This window comes from Nomascus leucogenys, chromosome 3 (assembly GCF_006542625.1).
Source record: "Nomascus leucogenys isolate Asia chromosome 3, Asia_NLE_v1, whole genome shotgun sequence".
Classification (NCBI taxonomy): domain Eukaryota; kingdom Metazoa; phylum Chordata; class Mammalia; order Primates; family Hylobatidae; genus Nomascus; species Nomascus leucogenys.
The window spans coordinates 37,675,770-37,697,817 of record NC_044383.1 but is presented as its reverse complement, the minus strand read 5'-3'; the positions used below and the strand labels follow the sequence as shown (position 1 = coordinate 37,697,817).

The 22,048-nt window shown below is 37.2% G+C and overlaps 1 protein-coding gene across 1 annotated transcript in view; it reads left to right on the top strand.

Annotated features, from left to right (window-relative positions):
• The window catches only part of CC2D2B (coiled-coil and C2 domain containing 2B), a 131,781-nt gene that overhangs the window by 44,880 nt on the left and 64,853 nt on the right, over positions 1-22,048 (top strand). Inside the window, 5 exon segments of the mRNA XM_030809155.1 lie at positions 805-1,014; positions 6,329-6,426; positions 15,388-15,528; positions 19,454-19,556; positions 19,748-19,860. Of these exon segments, the coding sequence (XP_030665015.1) occupies positions 805-1,014; positions 6,329-6,426; positions 15,388-15,528; positions 19,454-19,556; positions 19,748-19,860 (665 nt within the window).

The window sequence follows — 22,048 nt, the reverse complement described above, 5'->3', positions numbered from 1 at the left end:
CAGGAGATCAAGACCATCCTGGCCAACATGGTGAAACATCATCTCTACTAAAAATACAAACATTAGCTGGGTGTAGTGGCACGTGCCTGTAGTCCCAGCTACTTGGAAGGCTGAGGCAGGAGAATCACTTGAACCTGGGAGGTGGAGGTTGCAGTGAGCCGAGATCGCACCACTGCACACTGCATTCCAGCCTGGTGACAGAGTGAGACTCCATCTCAAAAAAAAAAAAAAAAAAAAAAAAGATGGACTAAAACAGATGAACCATCTTCCATATGATCTAAGGCCTACGGACTTCAGAAATTTAAGGACAATCTGGTATCCAAATGGAGACAATCTCATGTACAAAAACAGGTGCTCTTCTTATAGGAATTGCTTAGAGGGTCCAGGCTCCTGAAGGTAATTTCCCAGAGGATCACCAGTATATTCATTTATAAACAATGTTTTAATAAGTAATTCTCATTTAACTCTGGCCCACGGTTCTAAACACCATTTGTCATAGTTTCTGTAGGAAATTATTTTTGGTTTTATAACTTGAAAGTCCAACTTCCACTCCACCAGCACACAGTAGTGAGATAGATGACAATAGTTAATAGCAAGATGATTAAAATACTGTAATATAAATATATTTGATGAAATTAAGGGCCATATTCAATTTAAGGAAAAAGAATCAAATTATTATTTTTTGTTTTTCTATATCTCTTGATTTTCCTACAATTGAAATGTTACTTTTATAAGGAAAAGTTACTTATAATTTCAAAAGAAACTGAATCAAAGTAACATTGTGCACTTATTTTTCTTTAAAAGGCAGTAAAATATGACCTGGGAAGTTCATTTATGAACAAAATGGAAGATCCAAGGGAAATATACCAATTAGACCTCAACATTGTGGGTTTGCAATTCAGCCATCATCATCTCTTCAATCAAGAACAAGTATTATGTGCTAGGCTTCTCCAACTTTATGAATGTTTTCAGGACAGGCAGCAACAGAATGTATCTCAGCTGCTTTATGAGAAGGTGAGAATGGCTTTCATTATAAAGCTAAACATTTAATATTGAAAGAGAAAAAATTTCTTGTGCAGAGCAAATTATCAGAACATTTTCTAAATATTTAAGTAGAACAATGGTTCAATTTCAGTTTCTCTGAAAAGAAACTGTAGGAATTGACTGGCTGAGGAGAAAGCTTTAAATATATCCTATGGGATATTTATTTACCACAAATGGTTTACTAATCAATGATATTCTTTGTCCTATAACTCAAGAAGAGTATTTGAAATGATTATTACTGAAAAGAGCCATGTGGCTGTTTTAAGTCTTGTAATAAAGTATTTTAATTAAAATATTAGAAATCTTGACTCTCATAACAAACCTGAAGAGTCTTGGTCTGAAGATGATTAATCCAAATAGTCATCTCATGACATCATGAGGGGTATATGAAGTCTGAAGAGAAATAGAAGGAGTACTCACTGATTACTTTTACAAACTTGTGCCTCATTTAAACTCTCTGCCAGGTTTCTGATATATGAGCATTTTGTTGACTAGTGTTCTCTTGGGAAAGGTATTTTGACAGTATGTCTCATTCAACTAATGAATACATTTGAAATCAAATCCCCTCTAAGCTATTTAATGAAACATTCAATCCTGATGGAGCCACAAAGCCATCTCAATAAACTGGACATGAACTAATTTTGAACCTTCATAAATATCTGTTATGAATCTTCATAAATATCTGCTTTTTTTTTTTCTTTTTGAGACGGAGTCTTGCTCTGTCCCCCAGGCTATAGTGCAGTGGTGCGATCTTGGCTCACTGCAGCCTCCGCCTCCCGAGTTCAAGCGATTCTCTTGCCTCAGCCTCCTGAGTAGCTGGGACTACAGGTGCCCACCACATGCATGGCTAATTTTTGTATTTTTAGTAGAGATGGGGTTTTGCCATGTTGGCCGGGCTGTTCTTGAACTTCTGACCCCAGGTGATCTGCCTGCCTCGGCCTCCCAAAGTGCTGAGATTACAGGCATGAGCCACCATGCCTGGCTAATATCTGCTTTTTAAAATATAAGTTTAAAACCCACAAGACTTAATCCATTTTTGTTTTTTTTTGAGATAAGGTCTCATTCAGGCTGCAATACAGTGGCTCAATCATGGCTCACTGCAGCCTCAACCTCCCAGGCTCAAGCTATCCTCCCACTTCAGCCCCCTGAGTAGCTGGAACTACAGATGTGCACCACCACACCCAGCTAAAATTTTTTTCTTTTTCATGGAAACAGGCTTTTGCCATGTTGTCCAGGCTGCTCTTGAACTCCTGGGCTCAAGCGATTTGCCTGCCTTGGGCTCCTTAAATGTTGGGATTACAGGTGTGAGCCACCATGCCCAGCCAGGAGTTAATCTATTTGATTTGATAGAGCAATTGTGTGGGAGAACTTAATAGATGAACACCATGCATTAGCAATATCAGAATATTTCCTAAAATAAATATTGAATATTCTAACTTTTAGTAAAATATGGCCATTTTTTAAATGAATGAAGGAAACAACTCAGATTAAAATGCAGGTCATTTAAAAAGTGATTTGATCTACAGATTTCTGCTTTACAGAATTTTTTCCAACAATATTATAGAATCTTTAAAGTCTGATCTACCAATATCAATTTTAGTTTATTAGAGTACCATCTATTAAAGTATATATAGATTCTAGGTTTATTTTTCATGTATATGCATGGCTTTCTGCATAAAATGAAAACTTTTTGGGTTATTATTTGCAATATGTTTCAGTATTATTATTGTATTAGGAACCAAATGTAATTTCTTAGTGGATTTTTACTTTTTTTCAATTTATTCTGTTATGTGAATATAAACATTTTCTCGAACCTCCCAGTAAATTGTAAAAAGAGAAATGTGGTTGGAAGTGTGCATAATCTTCTCTTCCGAGGTAGAGAAGAGCAGTGGGGAAGAGAAGAAAAGGCCAGGTGGTGCAGAGCATGTCCATTGGCCTCCCACCAAAAGATTAATTTCTTAAACATGGATAGTTTAGTTCCTGGGTATGAAATGTATGGCTTTGCCTGTTCCCAGTGTTTTCAAACCAATTCAGAGTAGTGGAAGAGTCATTGGCATTCAAGGTATTCTTAAACTGAAATATGCTCCTTTATATGAGTATGAATTCCACTTAAAGAACAAAGAGGGATGTTTCTGATAGTATGAGAGAGTAGAAAGGATGCTCAGCTATGCAGACTTCTGCTCTTTTTCCCTCTAGCTTTAAAAAATTATACAAGTCATACAGGAATACATTCTTACTGGAAAAGATTAATTGTAGAAGTGTCAAGATGTGAAAGCCCTACTTCATTCTCCACCTCATGGTTTGGACATCCTTTAGTTCTTTAAGTACATCCTTAAAGTTCTCTTCTCCCTGTATTTCTATATGTATGTATGCCATGATTGTTTTTAACGCAAATTGGATCTTACCATATGCATTATTTGGCAACTTGGTTTTTTTTAGATACAGCATCTTGTTATGTTGCCCAGGCTGGACGCAAACTCCTGGGCTCAAGCAGTCCTCCCACCTCAGCCTCCCAAGTAGGTGAGACTACAGGTGTGCACCACCATGCCCAGCTGGTTTTCTGAAATTAATATTCTATCTTGGAACTTTTTATGTATCACTATATATATATATATATAGGTCCATAATATAGGTTTATTTTAATATATTTAATCACTCCCATTCAATGGCACTTAGGTCATTTCTTTATGATTAGTAATGAAGCAGTGAATATCCTTGTACCTATATATTTGAACACATATATGAAAACTTCTATAGGATAGATCCATAGAAGTGAAGTTGCCTGGTCAAAGGTAAGGGTATATGCAGTTTAAATTTTATTAGAAAGTGATAAAATGCCTTTCCCAAATGTTTTTCCAATTTGAATTTCCACTGGCAAGGCAGGACAGAGCCCACTTCCCAGAGCCTTCACCAATATTCAGTATTTTTCCCTAGCTTTATTTTTAATTAATTCACAAGTTAAAAAAAGAACATATATATTTTTCTAGATGTAAGTCCATAAAAGAAGTATGTCTTTTAAATATGTTTTGTATATTTTTGTCCTATTCTGTTACTTGCTTTTAAACTTTATTATATATTTTGGTAAACATTTTAAATTTAAAAAAATTCTTTTTTGAGAAAGGTCTCACTCTGTCCCCCGGAGTGCAATTATAACTCACTACAGCCTCTAACTCCTGGGCTCAAGTGATGCTCTCACTCAGCCTCCCAAGTAGCTGGGACTACAGGTACATGGCACAACACCCAGGTCATTTAAAAAAAATTTTTAAGAAACAAGGTCTTGCTATATTGCCAGGCTGGCCTTGAAATCTTGGCCTCAGGCAATCCTCCTACCTCAGCTCCCTGAGTTGTTGGGATTACAGGCGTGAGCCACTGAGCTTGGCAAGCATTTTACATTTTTACGACGTCAAATCTGTTCATCTTTTCCTTTGTGAATTTTAGATTTTCTTGTTTGCTTCCTAAGCTTCCTAAGACCTTCTCTACCCCAAGTTAATCAATTAGGATATTTTTGATTGCAATTCATGGAAAACTTCTTCTCAGTTACTTCAGACAATAAGGAAAAGGCATAACCTCATATTGTCCAAGTTAGGGCAGCTCTAGGTTTGGTTAATTTGGTGTCTCGACAATATTATCAACAACCCTAGCCTTTTCTGTCCTTCTCTTTATCTTCAGCAAGTTGACTTGGGGTTAGCTCTACTTATGGAAGCTAACCAAGTGGCTGCTCCAGTTGAAGGCATGCTGGTCAGACACACAATATGCAGTGTAGTGTCTCACGTTGAGAGCCTTCTCCAATCTCTCTCCTGCCCTGCAGCAGATTTCCCCTAATATCTCATTGACTAGAATTATTTTGCATGATCATGCCTAAACCATTCATTGGCAAGAATGAAATTGCTGCAAATAGCCGCAGTAATCAGTTTACCTCAAAAACACATGGAAAATGATCGAACAATTGAACAAAATTGGTGTTCTGCCAGCGAAGAAAAATGATCCTTTAAGGGCAATGAGTAGTGTCTGACAGACCAAAATTATAAAGACTTCCTTTTATATATCCTTATGGTATATATTATATATGTATGTGTGTATGTGTATACATATGGATTTGTAAGTATATGTGTGTGTGTCAAAGGGCATGTGTGTATATAATTTCTAGCCTTTTCTATCTAGAGTTTATATCTGTGTCTCAGGTGAGACTGGGCTCCAACTCCACTCTTTCTCCCAAAAGAGCAGCCTAATATCCAAATACCATCATTTATTTCCCTATTGATTTAAAATACTAACTTTATCCTATACCAGCTGCACATACTTATTAATATATAGGTTTGCTTGAGGACTATCTGTTCCTCATGTGACATATTGGTCTAGTTCCATACTGTTTCATTACCATATTTAATTACTAAATTATATGTCATAGCACAAGTGCCTCCTCATTGTTGTTCTTTTCTAGAATGTTTTTGGATACCCCATAGATTTTATCTTCTATATGAACCTTAGAATTAGTTTGTCACCTTCTATTTTTAAAACCTGTTACCATCTTTATTGTGATTGTGTTGTACTGTTACATTAATTTTGAAAGAAGTTTGATCTCATAAAAATTGGGGTTCCTCTTCCAGGAATATAGTTTGTTTTCCTATGTTTAGGTCTTCTTGTATGTCCTCCAGTAAAAGTTTATATCAATTGACTCTTGTCTTGAAGTTCCTACAAATTACCTCCAACTGTGACAGACGTCTCCTTTATGTGTTTTAGGGCCTGGTTTCCTCCAATTCTATTGCTCTATGGATGTTACTGTGTTTTATACCTTCTGAAGTATATCTTGTTTTCTTGATTTTATTCTTCTTGTTTTCCTATGTTACGCACTTATCCATGGTTATCTATATATATATATAGACATGAATGTGATGATGGCAATGAATGTGGATAAAGACAGACATATATTTTTTCTGTAACTATGGGATTTTAGGTGAAAGATAAGATTGATACCTGTGCTCAATATGCCTTCTTGATCTAATGGCATTTCTTTATATCAATTGATGAATTGATTTTCTAGTAATGTTCAAGATACTAGATGTTATTAGATATTAAATTGATGTTTATTGCCTATATAGATATTGAGGCATTTCTCAGTTCCTCCCCAAAGTGCTTATATAAAATATATTGTGGAAGATAAGCCAATAATACACACAAAGTTATACATTTGTTCTGCTGCTGCACACACCTTGACCTGCAGGTGAACTGGATCAGTGGTAACAGGCAGATAAAATATACCAAAGAGCTCTTTTTTTTGTTACAGCTGAAAGCACTGACAGATGCTACCAAATTGTCAAATGAAAATTCAGAAATAAACCAGCTGACCAGAAAATCTTTACAAGATAATTATTGGCAAATAAGGTAGGTTTTGAGCCATTCATGTTCATCAAGCATTCATTAAGTAACTTCTTTAGACAGAGTACTGCACTTGCTATGGAAGATAAAGAAAAGTACACAATCCTTTTTAGGCAATTACAGAAATGGTTTCAATCTTTTTTAAGACCCACGTTTGTGTAAAAATATTTCACAGGGGTGCCATGTGAAAATAGTTCTAGTTTTACATCCATTGATTTGTTTTAAAAAGATGAAGAACTATGAGTTCATGAGTACTTTGAAATTCACTTGGATTATATTGATCTGAAGTGTTAGTATATATTTGAGAATTAGTGCACATTTACACATGTGCAAGATATATTATTATTTCAGTCTAAAGACAATATTTCACAAGTAGTGAATATAAGGACCCCTGTAAAAAGCATGGTCTACAAGTTGGGAGCAATTGGCTTATAGACTGGAAAGCGAAGTTATGAAAGTATGAAATAACTGGGAAAGTAATTCCAAGACAAAACATATTCATGTGTCACAGAATCTCTAAAAGCAGGAAAATTCACTGGAAGGTATTCATAATCAGAAGACAGCCTTCATTCAGACTTCTGACATGAATTTATACAACTTATTTAGCCTAAAATCTATCTCAGATTTAGAATTTAACTTAAAATAGTTCCAGATTGGCATTGGCACCAAACAACTGGCAAAACAAATACATCTTTTTTCTGAAAGAGCACAATTTTAATCTTAGCTCAGAGATTATTCAAAGATATAACATTTTAAGGAGCATGAGCTTACAGTTTACAACCTCTTCTATCACACACACACAAAGACAGCATGAATAAGAGCCAGTAGAAATAATAGAAGGCTCATACAAGCAAAAGCTTAGGAAAATAGAATTATCAAATATAGAAAATAATATAACTTTTAAAAATATGATTTAAAAATAAAAGACAAGCTTGAAAATATGATCTACAAACAAGATATAGTAAATTACTGAGTACTTCTTGAGCTATTTTTATATAAGAAGAACCAAAGAGAATTTACAGAATTGAAAAATATAAAATGAAAATTAAAAAATTCAATGGAAGGAGTTTCTAGGAAGGTGGAAGAAGAAGCACTAGGAATTAATCTCCCCACCTAGACAACAGTTGTACTAGCAGAGAACCTGTCTGATGTAACTACTGTTGTCCCTCAGTATCTGCAAGGGATTGGTTCCAGAACCTCCTACACACACCAAAATTCATGGACGTTCAAGTCCCTTGTATAAAATGACATAGTATTTGCATATAACCTATGCACATCCTCTCATATACTTTAAATCGTTTCTAGATTACCCACTATAATGTAAATGCTATGTACATAGTTATTCTACTGTATTTGTTTATTCACATTATTTTTTACTCTTGTATTGTTATTTTTATTGGCTTTTTAAAAAATGTTTTAAATCTGAGATTGGTTAATCTGTAGATGCAGAACTCATGGATATGAAAAGCCTATATTTTGGAACTCTGGAGTCTATTGAAGGCTTGCAGCATCTAGAAGAAGGCTTGGGTGGTAAATTCGGGTTAATTTTGGTCAATGTCAGCTCTTAGCACAGTAGCAGCTATCCCCCCACCCCTGCCCCTCAGCCCTATGGCAGGCAGCTGTGTACATGTTCCTGGAGTAACCCACACACATTTTTCAGGAGCCCAAGGTAAGCAAAAAGGACTTTATCCTACAGATATTGGGGACCTGTGCTCTGATCACTGCTTACTTCTAATCACAGAGGTGCAATGAGAGGGGGACCATTATTGTACTTTTCCCCATTGTTGCAAGCCCCTCTATCTCTGGATAAAGTGACTTCCAGAGGATTTAAAAGGCTGATGCCCCTTCCCCTCCCCTTCATTGTTTCTTTTTCCTCTTTTGGGAGCCAGATATTAAAGACTATGACATTTAAAAGCAACTGCATATACAGAGAAAATTAGAAAGTGACCACACATACCCAGGGAAAAGCATTGACTCAGAAAAGACTGGAGAGGACCTTATGTTTATACCTCAGCCTGATCCTGGGCACAGAGACAGCTGACGATGATTTTTTTGTTGTTGTTGTTGTTTTGTTTTTTGAGACAGAGTCTCACTCTGTCACCCAGGCTAGAGTGCAGTGACACAATCTCAGCTCACTGTGACCTCCACTTCCCAGGTTCAAGCAACTCTCCTGCCTCAGCCTCCCGAGTAGCTGGGACTACAGGTGCATGCCACCACGCCTGGCTAATTTTTGTATTTTTAGTAGAGATGGGGGTTCACCATGTTGGCCAGGCTGGTCTCCAACTCCTGACCTCAGGTGATCCACCTGCCTTGGCCTCCCAAAGTCCTGGGATTACAGGTGTGAGCCACCACACCTGGCCATGATTTTTTTTTTTAAATAACAATAATGAAAAACAGCAAGCCCTGGGAAAGGAGGACAATGTGATTTCTAGAGTTACCACATTATTAGATTCAAATATCCAGTTTTAAACAACAAAAAAACACAAAGGTGTACAAAGAAACAGGAAAGTATGGCCAACTCAAAGAAAAAGAATAAATCAACAGAAACTATGCCAAAAATAAAAACCTACTAGATAAAGACCTACTCGATGGCAGATCTACCAGATAAAGACTTGAAAACAACTGTCTTAAAGATGCTCAAAGAACTAAAGAAAGATGTCAAGAAAGTCAAGAAAACCATACGTTAAGCCATGCATAAACAAAATAGGCCAGGCGCGTTGGCTCCAAGCCTGTAATCCCAGCACTTTGAGAGGCTGAGGTGAGCAGATTGCTTGAGGCCAGGAGTTCAAGACCAGCCTAGTTAAAATGGTGAAACCCCATCTGTACTAAAAATACAAAAATTAGCCAGGTGTCATGGTGTGCACCTGTAGTCCCAGCTACTCTGGAGGCTGAGATGGGAGAATTGCTTGAACCTGGGAGGCAGAGCTTGCAGTGAGCTGAGATTGTGCCACTGCACTCCAGCCTGGGTGACAGAGTGAGACTCTGTCTCAGTAAATAAATAAGTCTCAGTAAATAAATAAATAAATAAACAAACAAACCACATATAAACAAAATAGAATTAACAATAGAAAGATAGAAAATTGAAAAAGAGAATGAAGCTGAAAAGTATAACTGAAATGAAAAAGTCACTAGAGAGATTCAAAGGCAGATAGATTACAGCAGGCAGAAGAAAGAATTAGTGATCTTGTAGATAGGACAATGTAAATTGTTGAGTTTGAGCAACAGAAAGAAGAAAATATTGAAGAAACACAAACAGAGCCTAAGAGACCTGTGGAACACCATTAATTGGACTGACATATTCAGTGGAGGAGATTCAAAAGGAGAAGATAGAGAGAAAGAAAAGAAATTAGGATAAAGGGTAAGAGGAATGAAATAACAAAGAGATAAACAGAAATTAATAATAAAATTATAATAGAGAAAATCAATACACTCAAATGTTGGATAAAAACTGATAAACTCTGGGAAAGCTGATCAAGTGGAAAAAGTGAAACAGAACAAATATACAATGTCAGGAAAGGAAAAGGAACATTACTATAGATGCTGTATATTTTAAATAACTTTATGCTAAAGAATGTAAACATTTATATGGAAAAGACAAATCTACACAAAATACAACTAATCAAACATATTCAAGAAGTGAAAGACAAAGAAGAAAAAAAAACCTTAAGTAATTCAATAATTGTTAAAGAAATCAAACCATTAATTTGAAACCTTTCCGCAAAGAAAACTCCAGGCTCAGATGACTAGAGTACTTTCTAGAACGTTTAAAGCAGTGGGTCTCAAAGTATGGTCCCCAGACCAGCGTCATCACCTTCACCTGGGAGTTTGTTAGAAATGCACATTATCAGGTCTACCACAGACCACTGAATCGGGAACTCTACAGGTAGGGCCTGTCAATCTGTGTTTAGCAAGCCCTGCAGGTGATTCTGATGCACAAAAAAGTTTAACAACCTCTTATTTAAAGATAACTACTATTCTTCACAAACTCTTTCAAATAAAAGAAAAAGAGGCTACATTTTCAGCTCATTTAATGAGGTTACAGTATCCTTGAAATTAAAACCTGGCAACCATATCAAAATATTGCAACTGAATTTCACTCATGAACATAGATACTAATGTACTAAACAGAATTTTATCAAATAATACATTATAACCAAATTTGGATTATCCAATTTGGAATAATCCAAGGAATGCAAGGATGGTTTAACATTAGAAATTAATTTGTGTAACTTAACATACTAATACAATGTGTTAATTAGTGTAATTTAACATACTAATATAATGTGTTTGCAAAGTTATGAAACACAGAAGAAACTTTTTTAAAACAGCATGTTACTTCGATATTCTAAAAATATGATTATTAGCCTATCAGGCAAAGTACCTCTAAATTCGAAGCAATATTCTAATTGTTAACCTGAAAAAAGTGTAATAAATACATTATACAATTTCCAGAAAATCTGGAAATATATGGAGAATAGTGCATTTATTTTATTATTTTCTGATTAATAATTTGATCCATTGCTTTCACTTTAGAGGTACTTCATTCAAATAGGTGTCAGGAGAAAAATTGAGCATAGGAAGACCCAGAACACTTAAGCAGTTTTCTTAAGTAAGTTGGAGAACCACAGTTAACACTGGGTTTGTCTGACTCCAAGTATCTTGCTATCCTTTCTACTGCATCACACTTCTTATGGCATTTACTCAAAATGACCACACTCCTTTAAGTATTCTTGTTTCACACATCAGCTATGTGAGTGGATTGGGAGGTGATGGAGGCTTACAAAAAATGGTAATATTTACAATATACACCTGTTATCCTGAAGTACCCTGAACCTTGAAATCACACTGGGAAACAGACATTGAATGACTTATTACAAGTGTGATGAATACTTAAAAGGAAAAGCATGAAGAGATATAAGAAAATTTAATTTTGTTGTGGGGGTTTTCAAGCAAGGCTGTACTGAGGAAGTGATATAAACTGAGTTTTGAAATACATATTTTCTTTTTTTCTTTTTTTTCGAGACAAGGTCTCCCTCTGTTGCCTGGCCTGGAGTGCAGTGGCACAATCACAGCTCACTGCAGTCTCAACCTTCTAGTCTCAAGTGGTCCTCCCACCTCAGTCTCCTGAGTAGCTGGGACTACAAGTGTGCACCATCATGCCTGGCTAGTTTTTGTAACTTTTGTAGAGACAGAGTTTCACCATGTTGCCCAGGCTGGTCTTCAACTTCTGGGGTCAAGTGATCCACCCCACCTTGGTCTCTGAAATGCTGAGATTATAGCCATGCACCACCATGCTCGGCCTTGAAATGCATATTTTCTTTTTTTTTTTTTTCAGCATTTCATTTTTTTATTATTATTATACTTTAGGTTTTAGGGTACATGTGCACAATGTGCAGGTTTGTTACATATGTATCCATGTGCCATGTTGGTGTGCTGCACCCATTAACTCATCATTTAGCATTAGGTATATCTCCTAATGCTGTCCCTCCCCCCTCCCCCCACCCCACAACAGTCCCTGGAGTGTGATGTTCCCCTTCCTGTGTCCATGAGTTCTCATTGTTCAATTCCCACCTATGAGTGAGAACATGCAGTGTTTGGTTTTTTGTCCTCGCGATAGTTTACTGAGAATGATGTTTTCCAGTTTCATCCATGTCCCTACAAAGGACACGAACTCATCATTTTTTATGGCTGCATAGTATTCCATGGTGTATATGTGCCACATTTTCTTAATCCAGTCTATCGTTGTTGGACATTTGGGTTTGTTCCAAGTCTTTGCTATTGTGAATAGTGCCGCAGTAAACATACGTGTGCATGTGTCTTTATAGCAGCATGATTTATAGTCCTTTGGGTATATACCCAGTAATGGGATGTCTGGGTCAAATGGTATTTGTAGTTCTAGATCCCTGAGGAATCGCCACACTGACTTCCACAATGGTTGAACTAGTTTACAGTCCCACCAACAGTGTAAAAGTGTTCCTATTTCTCCACATCCTCTCCAGCACCTGTTGTTTCCTGACTTTTTAATGATGGCCATTCTAACTGGTGTGAGATGGTATCTCACTGTGGTTTTGATTTGAATTTCTCTGATGACCAGTGATGATGAGCATTTTTTCATGTGTTTTTTGGCTGCATAAATGTCTTCTTTTGAGAAGTGTCTGTTCATGTCCTTCGCCCACTTTTTGATGGGGTTGTTTGTTTTTTTCTTGTAAATTTGTTTGAGTTCATTATAGATTCTGGATATTAGCCCTTTGTCAGATGAGTAGGTTGCAAAAATTTTCTCCCATTCTGTAGGTTGCCTGTTCACTCTGATGGTAGTTTCTTTTGCTGTGCAGAAGCTCTTTAGTTTAATTAGATCCCATTTGTCAATTTTGGCTTTTGTGGCCATTGCTTTTGGTGTTTTAGACATGAAGTCCTTGCCCATGCCTATGTCCTGAATGGTATTGCCTAGGTTTTCTTGTAGGATTTTAATGGTTTTAGGTCTAACATTTAAGTCTTTAATCCATCTTGAATTAATTTTTGTATAAGGTGTAAGGAACGGATCCAGTTTCAGCTTTCTACATATGGCTAGCCAGTTTTCCCAGCACCATTTATTAAATAGGGAATCCTTTCCCCATTTCTTGTTTTTGTCAGGTTTGTCAAAGATCAGATAGTTGTAGATATGCGGCATCATTTCTGAGGGCTCTGTTCTGTTCCATAGATCTATGTCTCTGTTGTGGTACCAGTACCATGCTGTTTTGGTTACTGTAGCCTTGTAGTATAGTTTGAAGTCAGGTAGCGTGATGCCTCCAGCTTTGTTCTTTTGGCTTAGGATTGACTTGGCGATGTGGGCTCTTTTTTGGTTCCATATGAACTTTAAAGTAGTTTTTTCCAATTCTGTGAAGAAAGTCATTGGTAGCTTGATGGGGATGGCATTGAATCTATAAATTACCTTGGGCAGTACGAATTCTACCAGAGGTACAAGGAGGAACTAGTACCATTCCTTCTGAAACTATTCCAATCGATAGAAAAAGAGGGAATCCTCCCTAACACATTTTATGAAGCCAGCATCGTCCTGATACCAAAGCCTGGCAGAGACATAACCAAAAAAGAGAATTTCAGACCAATATCCTTGATGAACATTGATGCAAAAATCCTCAATAAAATACTGGCAAACCAAATCCAGCAGCACATCAAAAAGCTTATACACAATGATCAAGTGGGCTTCATCCCTGGGATGCAAGGCTGGTTCAACATACGCAAATCAATAAATGTAATCCAGCATATAAACAGAACCAAAGACAAAAACCACATGATTATCTCAATAGATGCAGAAAAGGCCTTTGACAAAATTCAACAGCCCTTCATGCTAAAAACTCTCAATAAATTAGGTATTGATGGGACGTATCTCAAAATAATAAGAGCTATCTATGACAACCCCAGAGCCAATATCATACTGAATGGGCAAAAACTGGAAGCATTCCCTTTGAAAACGCACAAGACAGGGATGCCCTCTCTCACCACTCCTATTCAACATAGTGCTGGAAGTTCTGGCCAGAGCAATCAGGCAGGAGAAGGAAATAAAGGGTATTCAATTAAGAAAAGAGGAAGTCAAATTGTCCCTGTTTGCAGATGACATGATTGTATATCTAGAAAACCCCATCGTCTCAGCCCAAAATCTCCTTAAGCTGATAAGCAACTTCAGCAAAGTCTCAGGATACAAAATCAATGTACAAAAATCACAAGCATTCTTGTACACCAATCACAGACAAACAGAGAGCCAAATCATGAGTGAACTCCCATTCACAATTGCTTCAAAGAGAATAAAATACCTAGGAATCCAACTTACAAGGGATGTGAAGGACCTCTTCAAGGAGAACTACAAACCACTGCTCAATGAAATAAAAGAGGATACAAACAAATGGAAGAACATTCCATGCTCATGGGTTGGAAGAATCAATATCGTGAAAATGAAATGCATATTTTCTATCTTCATGCACTTTAACTAAGTAAGAATCCCTCCCCAGCACTTCCTTAGAGTGACTCAAACTCCATGGTGCTAGGCTACCACCATCCTTTCCCATCAAGACCTCTTGAGATTTTGGCATCCTTAATCTAAGCCAATCCCTCACCAGTGGCTTTGGAACCATCCAAATAGAACTTAGGTGGCAAAATAAAAGTTGTGGGAGCATCATTCTGCACCAGAGTATTGAAAGGGACATGCAGCAGCTGGTTTGCATCTTCTTTTTTGTAAATAGTGAAGTGCCAACCAGAAATTAACTAAATCCTGAATAGATGGCAAGCACAATTATCAAAACATAGGGACTTTCCACTCCCTTTCTTTTATTGCTCCTTTCTTCCACCATTGCCTTTCTCTCTTTGGTACTTCAGAATCTTGTAGGGTTCTAGCAGGGCTCAGTGGCTCACGCTTATAACCCCAGTGCTTTAGGAGGCTGAGGCAGGCAGATCACTTGAGGTCAGAAGTTTGAGACCAGCTTGCCCAACATGGTAAAACCCCATCTCTACTAAAATATAACAGTTAGCCAGGCATGGTGGCACATGCCTATGGTCCCAGCTACTTGGGAGACTGAGGCAGGAGAATCACTTGAACCCAGGAGATGGAGGTTGCAGTGAGCTGAGATCATGCCATAGCACTTCAGCCTGGGCAACAGAGCGAGACTCTCTCAAAAAAGAAAAAAAATATCTCGTAGAATTCTAGCTAGGCTATTTCCTTTCTCAGGAGCATTTGCATTTTAGCAGGGCACTTTTGAATAGTGAAAAGCCATTAAGTCATAAAGGAACACATTTCTAATGGAATTGCAGTGGGTAACATAAAATATAGTAAGATGGGGTTCAGATGTGTATAAAATGAAAAGAATAAGGTGGGGAGGGAGTTCAGAAGAGTTATTGCAATATATTCTTCCATGCCACTTTTGAAGGCTTTTAGTTCTAATCCACTGACAAATTTTTGCTCTGCCATTTTTGTTGTAGTAATACAAAACAGATGTATGACTTAGAAAGGGGAAAGGACCTCTGCCTACTACGCAGTATATTACGAACTTGGAAACAGATTAAATCTCTTCGACATGGGCAAGGGTTTACAAGCACCCCAATAAAGTTACAGGTTCAGAGGTAAGTGGCTGCTCTATTTGCTCTTACTGGCCTCCTGAGGAACTGCTCATGAATAACTGGAAATTCACAGTGACTAGGAAGACATCCAGAAGCTAGGCAACTATTCCATGTAGTCAACAAAGAATTTGTATCTTAAATATATAAACAGATATATATATGCATATGTATGTTGAATATATAAAGTGGAATTCTTACAACTTAAGAAAACCCAATTAAACATGGGGAAATGATTTGAACAGACACTTCACTCAAGAATGTATATGGATGGGAAATGAACACATGAAAAGATGCTCAATATTGTCATGTAATTCTCTATTGTCATGTCAGTAGAGAAATGCAAATTAAAACCACAATGAAACAGTGCTACACACCTATTAGAATGGCTAAAATCCAAAACTAAAGGAAAGAAAAGACAAGACATGAACAAATGCTGGAAAGGATGCTGAGCAATAGAAACTTATTCATTGCTGATGGGAATGCAAAATGGTACAGCCACTTTGGAAACAGTTTGGCACATTCTTATAAAGTTAAATGTGGAGCCAGCAATCATACTTTAGGTGAAACACATTTTAGATAACTTGATAAAATCATAAAACCATGTCTGATGGAGGAAATAATTCAAACCCAAACACTTAAGCTGTTTGTGAACTCACAGGGAAATAACTAATTTTCTCCCCACAACCCATTGTCCTGGGTCTTTTGGTTTTCAAAAGTATAAAAGGTTAGTATAATTTCAGGCAAATAAGAAAAATGTTTATTTTGTTGATTTTTTTTTCCTGCTGCAGTATTTTTTTTTTTTTTTTAACAAAAGTGCTCTGGACAGTTTCTAAACCTAAACCCAGCATTGAACATTATCTTAGACTCCTAAATTAATGTAAATATAATGACTTGCTTCTAATCCTTTAAACCAACCTGACACACCCATGCATCATGAATCCCTGAGCAATAAAGAGGAGACACAGATGTCGTAGGGTTACCCAGAACAATGGCTCTGGACCCATATTGCCTGCTCACCACTAACTCTTGTTGCCACTATTCTGAACTCCAGTCCCACCTGAGGCCCTTTGCATTTGTTCTTCCTGACATTCAACTTTTCCAGCTGACTTTGGCTTGAATTAGTCTCTCCAGACTGCCTCTCAGCACTGTCAGTCACCAGGTTGGCCCCAGCTGGGGTAGCCCCAGCGACCCTGAATTGGGGCATTTAGTTTAAGCAGTTAAAAGTATCATTCTGATCAATTGGAGAAGCTATCTGTTTGAAGATGTTCCTCGGAACCGTTTCCTGGCCAACTTTACCACTATTGACCTCACAACACACCTGGTCCTTGTGAGCCCTAACTGAATAAACTTGTAGCTAGGCTTCCTGGAAAGATAGTACTCTTGATAAGAAGGCCTGGTACCTAGACACTGAGCTCAGGTTATCATTTCATCATGTATTTGGTTTGGGGCATGTTGAAGTTGATATGCCTTTGAGATATCTCTAAATAAGGCAATTGAGTGGGCAGCTAGGTGCATGGTCTGTGGCACAGTAAATAAGCATAATTGAAGCCATGGGTGTGCGTGAAACTACCTGGGGAGAAGGCAAAGAATAAGATGAGGAGAGACCCCAAGCACTGAGTCTTGAGAAATTGCTTTGAATGGCTTGGTAGAGGAGGAGAAACCAGAGGAGGGACAGAGAAGCACCTGTTAGAGTATTTTGCCCCAGAGGCAAGGAAATGGGAGTATTTTAAGTAGGAGGAAGTGGTTAGCAGTTATTATCAGTTAAGTTCACTACTAAAAATGTTCACTGGATTTCCTGACATGGAGGTTATTGATAATCTCAGCTAGAGCAAGTTTTATAAAGTTACAGCGGCAGAAATGAGGTAACAGGAAATTGAGGATATAGCCCTGTCTTCTCATTCAGGTGGCAAACTCTCCTTGTTAAATGTTAGCAACACTGCATTCAGCTTAGAGAGACTGGGTGGGTCAGTCGCTGCAGATGATAGATTGTATTGTCTTCTGCCCCTGAACCCAAACCACAGCACTGGCAAATAACACAGAGAATCCAGATTTCTTATATTGTCTTCACTTGTGTTCTCTGTTTGGCACTGCCTACCTGGAGAAGATTCAGATAACTGCCAAAGAAACTTAAAATGAGAAAGAAAGTGCAAGCTGTGCAAGCAGGAAATGCAACAACATTTGATAAAATAGCATCAGGACCTTCATCATTTCCCAGAGTCATTTGGCTCAGAATAGAAAGGAGGAAGCTATAGACCCTGCTTCAATAGTTTCCCTCAGAAGAAAATCTGGGTATAACACCTATTGTCTAAGTTACTCGTAACACTTACTCCCTAAATTATTATAGGTTGAAATCACTTAGGAAGTTCTAAAAACGACTGTTCTAATTTAATTAGTATGGGGTATGGTCTGGACATCATGAGTTTTAAAATGCTTCCCTGGTGATTTTAATATGTAATAAAGGTTAAAAGCCATTGTATTAAAGAACAGCAAGTTAAGTGATGTCATATTGATTGCCCTGAATCCGAAGAAAATAATAATAACATTTATTAAGTGTTTGTTTTACTCCAAGTCCTGGGCTGAGCACTTTACTTAAATTAGTGCATTTAATCCTCACAACAACCTAATTTTCAGATGAGAAAAGTGAGGCATAGAGTTCTTAAGTAATTTGCCCAGATTCTGTAGTGCCATTAATGGGGCTGGGTTTTCAGCCCAGGATACTACCATATAGATAATATCTGCACTTAGTCCCCTATATTCTATTTCAGAAGGCAAAAAGCATGTAATAGCTGTTAAACAGCTCTATTGAGATATAATTCACATACTATATGGTTCACGCATTCAAAGTCTCCAGTTCAATGGTTTTTAATAAATTCCCAGAATTGTGCAACAATCACCGCAGTTTAATCTTAGGATGTTTTAGTCACCCCGCAAAGAAACCATCTTCCCATTAGCGGTCACTCCTCACATGTGCAGACATAAGCTTTTCTTTCTTTTGGGTATATGAGTGGAATTGCTAGGTCATATGATAACTCTGTAGTTAACATTTTTGAGGAACTGCCAGACTGTTTTCCAAAACAGCTGCACCATTTTATATTCCCAACAGGGCATATAATATTTTACCGAAGGATTTCCTTCTTAAATGATTAAAATGGAAAACAAAACCTTATACTGAAAACAAGAAATTTTTACGCTATCAGAAAAACTTGACTCCTAGATCAATAATTTTCTGACACTGTTCAGATAACTGAGATTTTATTGAACTACTAATAAAAGAGGAATAATAGTACTTACTACATAGGGTTGTGATAATTAAATCAGTCAATACGTGTAAAGTACTTACACTATTGCCTGGCACATACTTAGTAAGTACTACGTAAGGATTAGCTAGTAGTAGTAGTAATAGCAGTAGTAGTAGCAGCAGCAGTGGCAATAGTGCTAATGCCATGAACTGTTTACTGTTTATGCATAAACACCAACTATGATTTGCCACTTAATATCACCATGATCACCTGCCCTTATACCTGCTCAGGTTCTCACAGCTTAAAAAATATGAGAGAAAGAAAAATGAGAGGAAACAGGGTATGTGTCCTTGAACTTTTATCTCCCCATTCCCCTGTTACTTATTCTCACCAGAGGAAAGGTTTCTTGATGCCCTTAGAAAGGGCTGTAAACACTAATGTAAATTTACTGAGTAGAGAGAAATATCTGAAAGCCGAGAACAAGCTTATAAAGTTTTTAAAATATTTGTCAAATTGGTAATTTCCTTAGAATATAAAATTACTTGTAAGAGATTGGTTTTGTGTGTATGCATGTGTGTGTGTGTGTGTGTGTGTGTGTTTGTGTGTGTGTGTGTGCTGGCAAAAACTCGAACAACTCTCAAATACCTCCATTATTTCTGATTTCAATAATTCTGTTTATTATTAATTAGGATTAAAATGAATAAATGTGATGAACAAGAGCAAATCTCAGAAATGTCTGAAACTGAGAAGAAAAATGAAGGAAAAGAACTTAAGAATGGGAAAAAACAGGAGGTATTTATATTGCAAAATAACATTAGACTCAACTAGTTATAATATTTTATTTTTTGATAGAATGCGAAATCTTGGTATTTCTAAAAGTTATCCAACAAAATGACAAATACAAGAAATAAATGAATTTTAAGAATAAATGTCCTACACAGGGATGTACATGGTAAATTATATATTTATTTTTTGATTTCTAGAGCCTCTCATATCTAGCTTCAGACGAAACAGAAATTGAAAGAATAAAGCCAATTACCTTGAGGCCACAACTTTCTTTCACTGCAGAATTAACAAGCTTATCCAAGTGTCCATTGTAAGCATGTTTAAATAATTATTTCTTTATTATATATTGTCTATTAATTGGATTTTTTTTAATAATAAAGTGGGATTTCTTGGGTGAGTACCATATGCCAGGCACTCTAAGTTTTTAAAAACGCATTTTCACATTTAATTGTCACCATAGCTCTATAGAGTTCCATATTATCCTCATCTTAAAGAAGGAATGTAGGCCGGGCGTGGTGGCTCACGCCTGTAATCCCAGCACTTTGGGAGGCCGAGGCGGGCGGATCACGAGGTCAGGAGATCGAGACCATCCTGGCTAACACGGTGAAACCCCGTCTCTACTAAAAATACAAAAAATTAGCCGGGCGAGGTAGCGGGCGCCTGTAGTCCCACCTACGCGGGAGGCTGAGGCAGGAGAACGGCGTGAACCCCGGGGGGCGGAGCCTGCAGTGAGCCGAGATCGCGCCACTGCACTCAAGCCTGGGTGAAAGAGTGAGACTCCTTCTCAAAAAAAAAAAAGAAGGAATGTAGCTTATAGAAGTTAAATTGCCCAGGTTCACACATCTAATACATGCCTGAGGTGGGACATAAACCAGTTTGGTGTTCTATAGAAACTGTGATATCTTCACTGCTAGGCTTCATGTATTGATAATTTGCGGGTTTCTTTTTTTTTTTTTTTTTTTGCTATGGTAGTAATTTTTGTTCAGGTATAAATAGGTAAGATATAAAGGCACTGTAAAAAGTAATATACCATTGCCTTTGCTTGTTAAAGGAACTCTGGCTCTCATAAAAACTATTTCACATCAAGAGGGCCCCCTAAACAATTTTCTTCTTTGACATTACAAACTTCTTTACTTCACAGTTGTGATTTCTTCCTTGAGCTATAATGTTTTCTCTCTATGCCTAGAACATTATGCAAAAACGGACATCATAGGTAACCCTATTTCTCCATCTACTAGGCCTATGGATCCCATCTCCCTTAAAGAGGATATGGCAACTTAGAGTACTAGGTCTAATTTTTCAACATCTCTATCCCATGGCACACTTGGTACCAGTCCATCTTTGAGTATTGGGAATGTGCATCATTTAGCAGTGTTGGAACATACTGGGTAATCAATAAATGTTTATATTTATGAAATGAATGAATGGATGATTACATTAACAACCAAAAGAGCAGCAGATACAAAGTCACAATTATCACCACCTACTTTCTGACCAGAGAAGTGCAGCAGTGGAGAAATCCTTTATTTGTTCTGTACCTTCTTCCAAAAAGGGCCTGAGATATTTTATTATGTAGGACACCCATATAAAAAGACTATCTAAACAAGGGGAAGAATACAGGAGCCATAAAATGGAAGTTGGAGGGAGAGAGAAGAAAGAGGAGGAAGAAGATATTTGTGCTGGAAAAACTAGACTAAAATTTAGTGGAAGTCAAGGCAAAAGGATATATGGTGTTTTATATCTTTGCAAAGCCATTGCCATCCAATAGCATTGCTGTCATCTATTTAACACACCCAATTGAATAAAAACTCATTCTCCAGAAAAGAATAATATGTCGATATAGAGGATAGAAGTGAAAAGAATACAGAGATTAGAGAAGAATTAAAAAGAGTTTACGGGTGAAGAGAAAGGCAAGATTTCCTGAAGATAATTATAACCCTGAATCAACAAATTTTTATAATCAATTCATGAACTCATTGTTAAAACTACTTTTAGAGGGCAACAGAAAGGGTAACTTTTACTTAGATATTTCTTGAAAGGTAATTGGGAATATGGTCAAAAGACGCCAACAGGGAGATAAGAATAGGTAATCTTTTGTCTCCTAACTCTTTGAGAAGGTTACAGAGTTGGACAGGTAATAGGGCAGGGACATACTGGGCTCATAGGGTGATTAGATTGGGGAGCAGAAGGGGATTTTATGTTTCAAGTTAGGGTTTATCTTCCACCCAGCCTTCTCCCTTCTGAAAAAGAGGGTCAAGTCTTAAACATCATTAGGTCAGTTCTCTTGCAGCTAGGAAGATATTCAATAAACATTGGTTGAGTGAATTAAACAATGAATGAAAGACTCTAGGAGTTTTATATCAGTCAAGGGATCAACTTATGCCTGAACAAGTGTTTCCCCCAGGGAAGTAACCTGGCTTGCTCCTTTGATCTTTGGATTCAGAGATAGAGTGGCTTCCCCACTGTCCTAGAGAAAAGGAGTACATAGCCTAAAGCTT